General features: G+C 61.0%; 1 protein-coding gene across 1 annotated transcript; it reads left to right on the plus strand.

Annotated features, from left to right (window-relative positions):
* The first annotated feature begins 7153 nt into the window (after positions 1 to 7153).
* FOXC1 (forkhead box C1) lies at positions 7154 to 11466 on the plus strand. Its single transcript, XM_032462380.1, has one exon. The coding sequence runs from the start codon at positions 8066 to 8068 to the stop codon at positions 9683 to 9685; it is 1620 nt and encodes a 539-aa protein (XP_032318271.1). The 5' UTR covers positions 7154 to 8065; the 3' UTR covers positions 9686 to 11466.
* The last annotated feature ends 1710 nt before the right edge of the window (positions 11467 to 13176 follow it).

Raw genomic sequence — 13176 nt, forward strand, 5'->3', positions numbered from 1 at the left:
CGAGGGAAGCGTTTCCTCTTCCCATCTGTTCAGGAAGGACGTCAGCGAGACAGACTAAACACAGGCCCTGGTGCGGGATTACGTGTGTGCCTGCGGACACAGCGCCAGCCTTTAAAAGAAGCTTCCTCCGCGTGCAAAGGGGACAGACAGAGGGAGGCCAGACGCCCACGCCGGCCGGTCTTGAAGAGAAGCAGGACAGTCCCAGACTGTCGCCAGGGCCGGCCGGCGGGGGCCAGGGTCCCCGGGGAGTCTGGCCCAAGGCGCCCACCGCCTTTTGCGGCCACCGTGGATGAGCCCACTCACCAGGGCCAGGCACTCCTGGCTCTTCCTGGGAGGACGCAGGCAGTCTTGGGGCAGGGCCCTGGGCACCACAGGGGCCGGCAGACTTTGCTGCTCGCTCCCTGGGGGAGCAGAGCCCCTGCTCTGGAGAGGCTCCCGAGAGGCCGAGCCCCCGCCCCGCAGGCCTGGCTGATGCTGCAGGGGCTCCCTGGCTCTGTGCCACGGCTTTCCGGCCTCACTACTGGCTTCGGGGTCAATCCTCCAGGCCCAGATCAAGTCCGAGTTGGGCAGAGGAGGAACTGTTTTCTGGAAAGAGAAGAGGCCCAGCCCTCCTCACTCATCCTCTCTCCCACCTGCCTCTCACCTTCCTGGTCCCACCCCCACCTGATTCAGCCTTAGGCCCCCGCTGCCTTGGACACCAGGGCCTCGGTGGGACTGGGGCTGAGGAGCTGGGAGACGTGCTGGGGCCACTGGACAGGCCTCTGCACACTCTGAGTGGGAGCCTGGGCTCAGCCACTTCAGAGGCAGGTACTCTGAGCCTCGGTTTCCCTCTCTGTGACCGGACAGTCGGGCATTTGCCTCATGGGGTCCTGGAGACCAGCCTGGCTGCTGTGTCCCTCCCCTGCCTCCTCTCTCAGTCTTGGGAGGGCACAGAGCAGGGTCCTGGTGCTCCCAGCGGCATGGTGCTCTGCGAAGGGGGGGCAGGAAAGATCGCCTTGCCCTCCTGCACCTATTCCCAGGAGGATCTTCCTTGAGAAAGGAAGGGAAACCCAGGAAAGGAGCCAAGACAGCACTGGGGACAGGAGCAAATGCAGCCGCAGGGCCTGGACCGGAGCGTCTGCAGCCCAACACAAGTTACGTACAGGGACAGTGGGTGCAAGCACTAAGGTGGATGAACATTGCCCTGTGTCATCACATTATCAGCATTTACCTTCCCAAAGATGCCCAGCATAGAGTGATGCCTCCGGCTGCTGGGATAATGCTGCCCAGCGAAACCTCCAAATATCTGTGGATTCACTGAATTAATCCACCCATCATCGATCTGAAATGTAATTTTAACATCTGAAATCAAGACGAGACTTCCCACCAACAATGTTTAGGAGTTCAACTTTTTCTTCATTTGGTGGCACATGAGCGATGTCCCTTGTCATAAATGGCATCTTAGAGCTGCGGAGACCAAGGGGAGTGAAGTCCCGAGGGAGCTGTGTGGTGTCTGCAGGTCGCTCATTCTCACATCTTCTTCCTCCTGCACAAGATGCAGATCAGGGTTAAATGAAAAGGCCCCTCTCGGCACCCGGCAGGAAGGCGAACTCATCGGTGCTTTCTGAGGGTCTGCAGTTAAGGCTGGAGAGCTGTCCTAGCAAGCAAGTTCGCACCCCCTCCCCAGCATTCACCCGCTGCCCCAAAGGCTGCCCTCTGCAGAAGGAGGAGGCCAGCTTCCAGAGTGACTTTCTCTTTCCAGCTGGGGTCTTTGTGATCCCAAGCCAAGGGGACGTCGGGAAGAGCAAGCTCTGAGTTTGTCTGTTGCCTATAATTTGCTGTTTAACGCGAGTCAACTGTTGGCCTTAAAAAAATACAAGCGTAGTCACGGTGAATACTACGCAGCTAGTAAACGTCTTCCTACTTCTTCCTTTCGTACCTTTATTTCTACTTACTATTCTGTGGAAATTTGCCTCTCTGTTCGCCATAGTGTATCTTTTCTTATATCTTCGTTTCCAAACTAAATAGTACTAATCCAAACGCATACCTGCCCCGTGCCAGCGTCTCGCCGCGTCTGTCTGACGCGCATGTAAATGCTGAGGCTCCGCGGCGGAGGCCGCCGCGCGCGCGCGCGCGCGCACACACGTCTGTGCGTCGTGCGTGGCCGTGCGGGTCTCCGGGCGGAGATGCGCGTGCGGGTGCGGGAACGCGCCACGGCCGCTGCCCCGGCCTCTCTCGCCTTGTTCTCCAAACCGGTTCTTTGGAGGTTCGGTTTTCCGTAATTAAGACTTAAGGAGCGGTTGAAAAACAAGTACTTTTTCCTGGAAACCAGCGGTCTTCATTTGCAACTTTTATTGGCAAACCTGGCTGCCAGTAAATACATTCCTTGGCATCTCCCAGAATGTAATTCACTTGAGGAGGCGGCCCTGCTTTTTCTGTAACATGCACATCAATTAAAGGGGCCGCTAGGAAGGAATGTAGCCGGTGGCTGCAAGCCTCCTACCAGGTCACCTCGGGTCCCAGGAACAAAAGCGCCCCGGCCTGCGCCTGGGCGTCTGAGCCGGTCCCTCCAAGGGACCTCCCGACCAGACTCTTCCTGCCGGGACCCTGGGTAGGTTGCAGGGTGCTAAAGTCAGCAGCAAGACCGGGGCCCTCCAGCGGCGTGGCCTCCCCCGGGTCCCCTTCCTGAGAGCCCTCTCCCCAGGGCTGCTCCGCAGGAGCTGGGAGGGGCGGGCGGGCGTTGGGGCCTCAGGTCGCGCAGAGGGCTGCGGACAGCAGGGGGCGCTCGGGGCGCGCGCTGGGTCGCCGCCAGAGCCCGTGTGGCGGGCAGGCCAGGTCGAGGGGCGGGTTGGCCGGGGACCTGCACCCCGTAGCCCGGAGCTCCAGCTTCGGGAGCGGCCCCGAGGCGCCCCTGCCTCCCCTCCTGGCGCTCGGGGGCGCGGCTGGAAGCCTGTGGGGAACACCGGGCGGCGCTCCCAGGCACAGACGTACGCGGGGACTAGGAGGTCGGCTGCGCAGAGCCGGCCGGGTCCTTGCCCTGAGGGCACCGACAGCGGCCCGGGCCGAGGGCCTCACCGCCGCCCCACGGCCTGGGGACTACGCTGTCCGCACCCTATGGGCACCAGGCCGGGCGGGTAGACGCGGGACGCCGGGGGCGCGTCCCAGGGCCCGGGCCGCCCGCACACGGAGGGACCAGGGCGTCGGGACTCAGGCTCCGCAGGCCGCACGGGCGGGAGCAGGGCGCAGCCCAGCTTATGGGACCCCGGGGCCAGTCTGGAGAGGCGGGAAGGCGACTGCTCGCAGGACGGGGCCCGCCGCCATCAGGTGCCGCCGACCCCTCCCCCAGGGCCTGCCTGTCTGCAGGTCTGTCTGCAGGTCTGTCCACCGCCGAGTTCTTTCCTCGGCCACCTGTAGCATGCGTGGGTGCGGTAGACGCCTGCTCCGCGCACCCCGCGTCCCCGCGCCGCGCTGCGGCCTCGGGGGCTCTAGGGTCGTCCGCCGCGCAGCGGATGAGCCCCAGTGGCTAAGCTGGAGCGGCAGGGGCCTCTCCCGTTAAGGCCCCGTTGGCGGTTGCGCCCCAAGTCTAACAGGGACCTGGATGGAGAGAAAACGAGGAGCGCGTGACTAGTCCTTCCCATTCATCCACCCTTCACGAATTTTATTTTTGTCCTGGATGGACAAAGGAAGCCCAGTCGTGCGCAGCCGGGCACCGAGGTTAAAGCTTCACTTTCCCTTGTCTTGCGGTTCGTCCTTGGTACCGAGTTCGCAGTGGACCCCAGAACTGCTCTGGAAGACATGCTTTCCTGCAAAGAGGCGACAGGTGGGCCGACCCGGTGGTGACCACGAACAGGTGCTGGCACACTCCCTCCCGTGAGAGTAATTAATGGAACGGCCTGTCTTGGGGTCTTGGGGGGGAGTTAAATTACCCACCCCAGAAACTGCCTGTGGACGCTGCCCTTAGCAGAGCAACTAAACAATACATTCAAACATGGAGATCACCCTGTCTTTAAAACACAATCGAAAAACAAACGCTCTTTTCATTTATCGTTGGAATTATTTGTCTACTAAGGAGGGAGCTGAATTAGGAAGACTGCGTTAACAGAATCTCTACTCAGAAACCCCCCAGCTAAGAGAGAAGTTGATCCGCCTGGAGTCTCGGCCACCCAGACGTTGCGTTCCCCGCCCCTCCCTCCGCGGAGGACCAGCGCTACCTGCCCTGCTGATGCTGACGGTTTGGTAACGAATAACAGTAACTGACAGCCGCCTACCCTCCCCCGCCTGGGCTTCTGGTCTTCATAAACGAGGCCATATGAAGAACTCAGTCAAGTACCTAAATAGCTCAAAGACACCCCGAAACGGACTTGGCTACAATTGCTTGTGACTTCAGTCTAGCGGGGAGCGTTCATCCTCTACCCATCTCGCTGCGGTGAGGGCGACTTGGAGCCCCTGGGTTGCAAAGCCCCTAGGTCTAGACGGGGAGCCCCTTCCCTCGGCTTGGAAAGCCAGCCTTTCCTGACTCCCCCAGTTCCTGGGCCAAGCGGCCCCGAGCCGGTACCGAGCTCCCGACAGGCCAGCTTCCCGGCACAGCCCAGAGCCAGGGCCCGCATACGCTGGGACAGTGGACAGAAGGGGCCTGTGCGTGTCCCGTGAGAGCACCTGACCAAGGCTGGGGTTCGCTGGGAAGTTCCTCAGGGCTCTCTGACTGGAGGAGAATCCTCGCACCTCGGGCTGGGCTCACCCTTCTCGGGAGTGCTCTTCTGGAATCCGGGCCCCACCCTGACCCCTATTCTCTTTTTCTTTAGAAGAAAAGAAAAAGAGCTCCTCGGGCTCCTGGTGGCCTGCATTGGGGCACCACCCCTCCCCTCCTGCTGCGGGGTCACTACATCCCGAACTGGGCACTTCCTGGAGGGCTCACCACCCCCCTTCCCAGTGCTTTTCCAGCCTAGGGCCCGGGAGGCCTGTTTCGGCATGGCTGTGACAGTCAGCCCCTCCTGAAGCTAAGGCCCCTTCGACGCCCCGGGAATTATGACCCCGCTGCTGGGTCAGGGAGGGGATGGGGCGGCAAGGGCCATCGACAGTCCCACCAAACATCCATTACCGCTGTCCCCTGCGGGACCTTCAGGCCGCAGCCACGAGGTGTCAGAAAGCAGCCCAAGGTTTCGGGCGGCAGCGTTTCTGCCAATTGAGTCAGGGCTGTGGGGGAGACAGTGATTGAACTACCCGTAGGAGCAGCAAGAGGGGGGGGCAGCAGAAACTCCAACCTGAAAATAAAACCTTTAACCCATTCCCCAAAGACACCATTTCTGCACCTCAATTTTCGTGTAACACCAACAATAACGTAAGTCAAGTACTTGAAATTTGAAATAGAATCAAGCCGTGTAGTGGAGGTTTGCTTCCGAGGAAGCTTATAAAACACAAATGCAAATATCTTTTCCTGGCGAATGTCCAGAGCTCGACCAGGAGAAAGCTGATCTTCATAAACGGCGCCCTTCTTTCTTCCACACGCCAGATACTAATTTCACCACGGCGACTTTTATACCCGAAGCGGGGCCGAGCACAGCCCCGCGGTCAGATTTGCAGTTTATGTAACCAGCTGTTTCCACCTCTCCGGCCGCGGAGCGGGGAGCAGGGGAGGCCGCGCGGGGACCGGGGGCAGCGCCGCACCACCGTCTCCCGCGCGGCGGCCGAGTCGCCATCGCTGCGTTCCAGCTCGCGCGCCAGGAGCAGCGGAAACGCAGTTTAAAGGTCGAAGTCACCAAATGGCGAGGTGTTCAGTGCGACCATTGACTCACTCGGCCTCGAGGCTGATGCCAGAGCGCCCAGAAAGCCTCGGCCGAAGGGGCTGATTCCGTCCGGGTGCAGTGCAGAGGCTGGACACGAATCCCTCCCTTTTTCCTGTCTCGGGGCCTCTCACCTCTTTCCCTCCACAAATGTTTAGGAATACTGAGGCTCCTGCCGATAAGTCGTGTTTCATCCAGCTGTGGCGACGCGGCCTTGCGGACGCGTAGGAAAGGAAGATCGCGAGCGGCCCAGGCGCTCAGCAGGCCCGCAGCAGAGCCTGGGAGCCGGGGCTTCACGGCACCAGGCGAGTTCAGAAGGGGCTGGCCCCCACTTCTCTCCATTTAAGGGTCCACTCCGAAACACAGCATGTTAAAACTGCACAAGGCTAACACCTAGACTGGGGTGGCAGTTCGAACTGTGAGGAGTGAGAAAGCCGGATTCGAGCCGGGCAGCCAAAAGGCTTCCCAACACGTCCTCGCAGTTAAAGATTGTCAGAATTTGGGGGATGGAGGTGTGAGTTGCTCTTCCTCACAGCTTCCTAGACTCGCCAGCTCCTCCAGCTTCCAGTAAAGGACCAGGAATGGCTTTTCGGCGTCGCCAGAAAATGCAGAATCGCGCTGCAGGCAGAGGGAGGCCCATCTCCTTCCTGCCCCTTGGGGGTTTCCCTCTCGTTTCTCTCCTCCCCATTCCATCCCAGTCGCCTGAAAACTGCGAGTCTCTGACGCGTGCTCGAGGATTCTCCTCTGTGTTTATCTCCCCAGAAACCCTGAGCCGCCCTGCCTGTGCGATTCTGAACTCCCCCCCACCCCCCAATCACACCCCTTATCTCTGCGAGCAGGCAGCCACGCACATGAGGAGGAGGTGGGACTATTTATTTGCTTCTTGTCCTCACACCTGCTATTGTCATTGAGCCTGCAGCCTGATCCCTCCTCTGAGCCGAAAGATGCCGGACTCGACGAGAGGGGGCGGTGCCGGTGAGCCCCCGAGAGGAGCCTGGCTTCCCCAGGCTCCAGCAGCGCGCACCTCAGGCACCCCTGATCGCCAACCCTGGCCGCAAGCTCCAGGCAAGGCCCCATATCCCCCTCCCTTATTTCTAATGGGGAGGGGTCGCGGGGAAGGAGAGGTGGGGGCAACAACTCCTCCCCCACCAGGAAAGGAGCTCGGCTGTGACGGAGCCCTTAGAACAGTGCCCTTTGTAACCCAGCTCAGGACTGGAGAGCCTCCAGGTGGGGGAAACCTGGAGACCTAGGGCAGCCAGGGAGACTGGCGCTCGGGGAGGGGAGGGGAGGGAAGAGGTGGAGTGGGAGGAGAGGAGAAGAGAGGAGAGGGAGAGGGGAGGGGAGAGGAGAGGAGAAGGGGAGGAGCGGCTCGGGAAATCCCGGCGCTGGAGCCGGCCACATCAGCCAAGGAATGGGAGAGAGCCAACGCGAGACGCGGCTCGAGGACTCGGTGACATCTGGGAACAGCGGGCGGAGGAAGGATCTACGTGGGGCCTGGAGGACCCGGGAAGTCTGCGGGAACAATGGACGTCCAGCGGAGGGCCCAGGGTGGAGAACGGGGCCTGGCGCGGGCGGCAGGGCGCGAGGCGCGCGGCTGCGGGCGCCGGCCAGGCGCGGGCCGGACGCCGGCAGGGGCGCGGGCCGGGAGCGGGAGCGGGAGAGGGAGCAGGACAGGCGGGCCGGCGCGCCGGCGCGCGTGTGGTCAGCCCCTCGGTCCTCCGCGGCGGGGCGCAGGCCGGCCCGGCTCGGCCTCCGGCTCCCTCGGAGGCGTTCCCGCCTCCCATTGGCTGCGGCCGCCGTGATGGGGCGGGGCTCCGCTGCCCGGAAAAAATGTAACTGCGTAAAAAAGTCCTCGCTTGGGTGACGGATGCTCAAAAGTTCAGAAGTTTTCCCAATGCTTCCTTAAGCGGCCGGCGCGCAAGAGACTGAAAAAAAGGTGACGCGGGCCCGGGCAGGCGGCCGGCGCGCTGCCCCCCGCCCTGGTTATCTGGCCGCCTTCGCCGGCGGCTGGGGCAGAGCCTCCTGGAAGGCGCAGGCGGTGCGGCGAGCCGGCGTCTTCTTGTTTTCTAGTTTGGGCTCCTTTCTCCCGTTCCCGCCTGGAAGCGGCTGCGCGCGTTCAAGGCCGTGGGCCGCGTCCTCGTCCGGCCCTCTCCGCCGCCCCGACCCTCCTCGGCGGCCAGGAGGCGCCGCGGAGTCGCGAGCGCAGGGGAGGCGGCGGCCCGGCACCAGCCCGCGGGCCCGGACTCGGACTGGGCGGCCGGCCCGAGCGAGGGCGGGGGGCGGCGGCGGCGGCGGCGAGCGGGGCCATGCAGGCGCGCTACTCCGTGTCCAGCCCCAACTCCCTGGGAGTGGTGCCCTACCTCGGCGGCGAGCAGAGCTACTACCGCGCGGCGGCGGCGGCGGCCGGGGGCGGCTACACCGCCATGCCGGCCCCCATGAGCGTGTACTCGCACCCGGCGCACGCCGAGCAGTACCCGGGCGGCATGGCCCGCGCCTACGGGCCCTACACGCCGCAGCCGCAGCCCAAGGACATGGTGAAGCCGCCTTACAGCTACATCGCGCTCATCACCATGGCCATCCAGAACGCTCCGGACAAGAAGATCACCCTGAACGGCATCTACCAGTTCATCATGGACCGCTTCCCTTTCTACCGGGACAACAAGCAGGGCTGGCAGAACAGCATCCGCCACAACCTCTCGCTCAACGAGTGCTTCGTCAAGGTGCCGCGCGACGACAAGAAGCCGGGCAAGGGCAGCTACTGGACGCTGGACCCGGACTCCTACAACATGTTCGAGAACGGCAGCTTCCTGCGGCGGCGGCGGCGCTTCAAGAAGAAGGACGCCGTGAAGGACAAGGAGGAGAAGGACCGGCTGCACCTCAAGGAGCCGCCGCCGCCGCCAGGCCGCCAGCCCGCGCCCGCGCCGCCCGAGCAGGCCGACGGCGCCGCGCCCGGAGCGCAGCCGCCCCCCGTGCGCATCCAGGACATCAAAACCGAGAACGGTACGTGCCCCTCGCCGCCCCAGCCCCTGTCCCCGGCCGCCGCCTTGGGCAGCGGCAGCGCGGGCGCCGCCGCGGTGCCCAAAATCGAAAGCCCCGACAGCAGCAGCAGCAGCCTGTCCAGCGCGGGCAGCCCCCCGGGCGGCCTGCCGGCGGCGCGTCCGCTAAGCCTGGACGGCGCGGAGCCCGGCCCGCCGCCCGCGCCCGCGCCCGCGCCTCCGCACAGTCAGGGCTTCAGCGTGGACAACATCATGACGTCGCTGCGGGGGTCGCCGCAGGGCGCGGCCGCTGAGCTGGGCTCCAGCCTCCTGGCCCCGGCCGCCGCGTCCTCGCGCGCCGGCCTTGCGCCCCCGCTGGCGCTCGGCGCCTACTCGCCCGGCCAGAGCTCCTTGTACGGCTCCCCCTGCAGCCAGAGCTCCGGCGCAGGCAGCTCTGGCGGGGGCGGCGGGGCGGGGGGCGCCGGGACCTACCACTGCAATCTGCAGGCCATGAGCCTGTACGCAGCCGGCGAGCGCGGCGGCCACGTGCAGGGCGCGCCCACGGGCGCCGGCGGCTCCTCGGTGGACGACCCCCTGCCCGACTACTCCCTGACCCCGGCCACCAGCAGCAGCTCCTCCTCTCTGGGCCACGGCGGCGGCGGCCAGGAGTCTGGCCACCACCCCGTGGCCCACCAAGGCCGCCTCGCTTCGTGGTACCTGAACCAGGCGGGCGGGGACCTGGGCCACCTGGCAAGCGCGGCGGCGGCGGCCGCGGGCTACCCGGGCCAGCAGCAGAACTTCCACTCGGTGCGAGAGATGTTCGAGTCGCAGAGGATCGGCCTGAACAACTCCCCCGTGAATGGGAGCAGCAGCTGTCAGATGGCCTTCCCCTCTGGCCAGTCCCTGTACCGCACGTCCGGGGCCTTCGTCTACGACTGCAGCAAGTTCTGACAACACCCCCCCCCGCCCCGCCCGCCTCCTAGCCGAACTGAACCGGACCCCCCGGAGCAGGAGCAGCCAAAGAATCCTCGATGCAAAACCGAAACCAAAAAACCCAATTTGAAAAACTTGAAAAACGTCCACCAAACCAGCGAAGAGAGTCCCTCCGTACTTCCAACTCACCAGCAGGAAGAAAAGCATTTTCTTAAAAGACGGATTTGGAGCCACCCCCACTTTGCCGTGTCTAAATAAACAAAAGCGTAAACTGTTTTGCACAGACCGCAGAGGCATGGTTTGTTAAAGGACAGTGTTACTCCAGATAACACGTAAGTTTCTTCTTCTTTCAGAGAGCACGCGTTCCTCCTCCTCTCCTCTAGTGCTGCCTTCACCTCTCACCTGTAAGATATTGCTTAATCCTATGTGGAAAGGAGGGGGGGGAAGGCCCCATGTTTGAAAATCGCTTTCTTTTTATTCATGGACTTGTTTTAAAATGTAAATTGCAACATAGTAATTTATTTTTAATTTGTAGTTGGATGTCGTGGACCAAACGCCAGAAAGTGTTTCCAAAACCTGACGTTAAATTGCCTGAAACTTTAAATTGTGTTTTTTTTTCATTATAAAAAGGGAAACTGTATTAATCTTATTCTATCTTTTCTTTCTTTCTGTTGAACATATTCATTGTTTGTTTATTAATAAATTACCATTCAGTTTGAATGAGACCTATATGTCTGGATACTTTAATACAGCCTTAATTATCATGAGAAAAAAGATTTCAGAGATTAAAACACTAGAAATTACCTGTTCTCCTAAATCTCTGAGTAAACGGAGAAGCCCTCTGACTACTCCTTGCCAAATTTTACATGAAAGTCTCTTCTTGTTTAGACTTTTTTTTTTTTCCGGCAGCACCTTCTGCAAAATGTACTGTATAGTCAGCTTGCTTTGTGGCTAGTAAAAGGTATTTTCCTAAACAGATCTGAGGTAGCATATACACAAATGCATTTTCTTAGTAATGACAGCACATGACTTGGAAATTTTAAGCCCATGAATCAGCAACAGTCTTGCCACAGTGATACCTGTGTGTGGAGAGAGAGGACTGAGTCCAGATACACAGATGAATATTTGGCTTGCGTATCACATAAAAGCAAACAAACAAACCTGCGATGTGTATTACACGTCCCGGTGAGCCAAATGCTGGATGGATTTTTTTCCTATTAATTTCCCTCCTTTTTAAGAGGAAAAATAAGCCAGTTTTTAAATGTATGTATATAACTCATCCACATTTACTAGCCTTCATGTCTTACGTAGAAGGATTGACTTTAAAAAAAATGTACTGTGGGTTGGAAAGGGATATTTAATCTTTGGGAACCTATTTTAGAAGATATGTTTGTAGAACAGTTATTTTCTGAAAAAGATTTAAAGCGAAAATAAGAAGGAGGAAAGAGCAGAGCATTTTAGTCCAGGCGGTTTCTTTTCAACCCGATTTTTCTTGTTAATTTACAGTTAAACCTAGGGGGCAATCCGGATTGGCCCTCCCCCCCTTGTAAATAACCCAGGAAATGTAATAAATTCATTATCTTAGGGTGATCTGCCCTGTCAATCAGACTTTGGGGAGATGGCAATCTGATTACAGACTTTCAGGGCCTTTCCGTTTGTTTTCGAGATAATACAGTTTCCTGCTATCTGCCGCTCCGATCTAGAGGCAACACTTAGCAGTAATTGCTGTTGCTTGTTGTCAAAATTTGATCATTGTTAAAGGATTGCTGCAAATAAATACACTCTACTTCAGTCAAAAACTGCTTTACGTGGCCTCTGATTTGCTGGGTCCCTGGCTCACAGCCGCAGCCTCGCAGCCAGGGCGGCGCGCAGGACGCCCAGCCGGTGTCCCCCGGGGCAAGCGGCCTGGAGCGGCCTTCCTGCGGCGCCAACCGCCCGGAGTCGGAGCCCTGGGCAAAGGCGGCCTCGCGCTTCCCAGGTGCACACTTTGGGCTGGGAAGGGGAAGGGTCCGTCGACAAATGTCCTCCTGCCCGCGGCCGCGCACTTTTGTTAGCCCAGCGTGGAGCGGGGTTTGCGGACAAAGGGACGGTGGCGGGAGCTGGGCTGGCCAGGCCCAGAGGGAAGCGGCTGCAGCAGGTGACCAGCGGCCCTGTCCCCCCTAGAGGGGGCCGGGCCCCAAGGCGCGCTGCGCCCGGCAATGGGAGCCCGCACTTTCTGCCGTGGTTGGTCCCCTTTCCCGAGTGGGGGCAGGCGGTGCGGGCTCGGGCCACCCGGGCTTTCCGGCTGGGGCGCGTCTCCGCGGCCCGACGCCCGCCTCCGGGGCCGGACGCTCCCCGGTTAATTAGGGGAATGACGCGCCCGCGCCCCTCTCCAAGCCTGCCTCCTCCCCGACTCGGGGGGGCGGCAGGAGAGAGGCGGGATAGTCGCGGGCCGGGTCGTGGCGCCGGGACGACCGCGCTCAGGGCAAGGCGGCGGGAGCCGCGGGCGGAGGAGGGAACCAGGGACAACGCCGGCGGGCCTGACCCCGGGGCTCCGCGTGGCTCTGGGCTCCGGCTCCGCGCCGCGCCCGCCGCCTTTGTTTTGAAGACGCACGTGTGTGCGGGAGCGCGGCCGCCCGGCGGAGGGGCCACGGCGGGCACTGCTCCCGGCGCCCGGAGGGCCCCGGCCCGCCCGGTCCCCCTGCCCCGCGGCGCTGGGCCTCCCCGGCCGGCCGCGTCTTCGCGCGGCGTGTGCGCTCGGTTTGCGGAGGCCACGGGTCACCGGGAGTGGCCGCGCGGGCGGCGGGGCCGGCCGGTCGAATCCTCCGGCCCGAGACCCTCCACGTCCCCGCGGCCTCGGCGGCCCGGCCTAGGTCCGGCCCCGCGCTGGGAACTCGTGCGCCGCGGCGAGGGTGGGCTGCGAACGGGGCCGGCGCGCAGGAGAGGCCCGGCTGGTCCTGGAGGGCGCTTCCGACCCGGGCCGGCCCTTTCTGGGCCGAGATCTCGGCGGCTGGAATGGGAGCCCGGCAGGAGCGCTCAGCTTCGAGGAGGAGCCCTTCCGAGAGGGGCCCTCGCTGCTGCAGCCGGGAGAGTGTTTTAAGCGCTTGCCTGGAAACCTCTTGGCAATCATTTTTGCCTTCTTGGATTCCAGCGTTTGAAAATTAGGCCTTTAGGACCTGAGTCTAGGAAGGTGTTTGAGTTATACTAGAATCTGGGGAAAGGAGTTATTTCTACCTCATTGTTCAGAAGCTGTGCTTGAGTGGGAGGTCAGAAGTTTCTGCTCATTAAGCTGATTCTTAGAACCACTTAGGTGACGTTCTCTACTATCAGGACGTTTGTTTTTGGATTCTCATTCCCAGTTCAAGAAAAACCAACTCCTGCCAGCCTGAGACGCCTTATTCCTTGCTGAGCATTACTTATCCCCTAGTGCTTTGAGTGTTTCATTTGTATCTTTGGTAGCAACAAGGGTAGTTTTGCTGTAAGAATATTCTAAGAAAAACTCCTTGATATTTTAACAAATTTTGAAATTA

The sequence above is a fragment of the Camelus ferus genome, chromosome 20 (genome assembly GCF_009834535.1).
Source record: "Camelus ferus isolate YT-003-E chromosome 20, BCGSAC_Cfer_1.0, whole genome shotgun sequence".
Lineage (NCBI taxonomy): Eukaryota > Metazoa > Chordata > Mammalia > Artiodactyla > Camelidae > Camelus > Camelus ferus.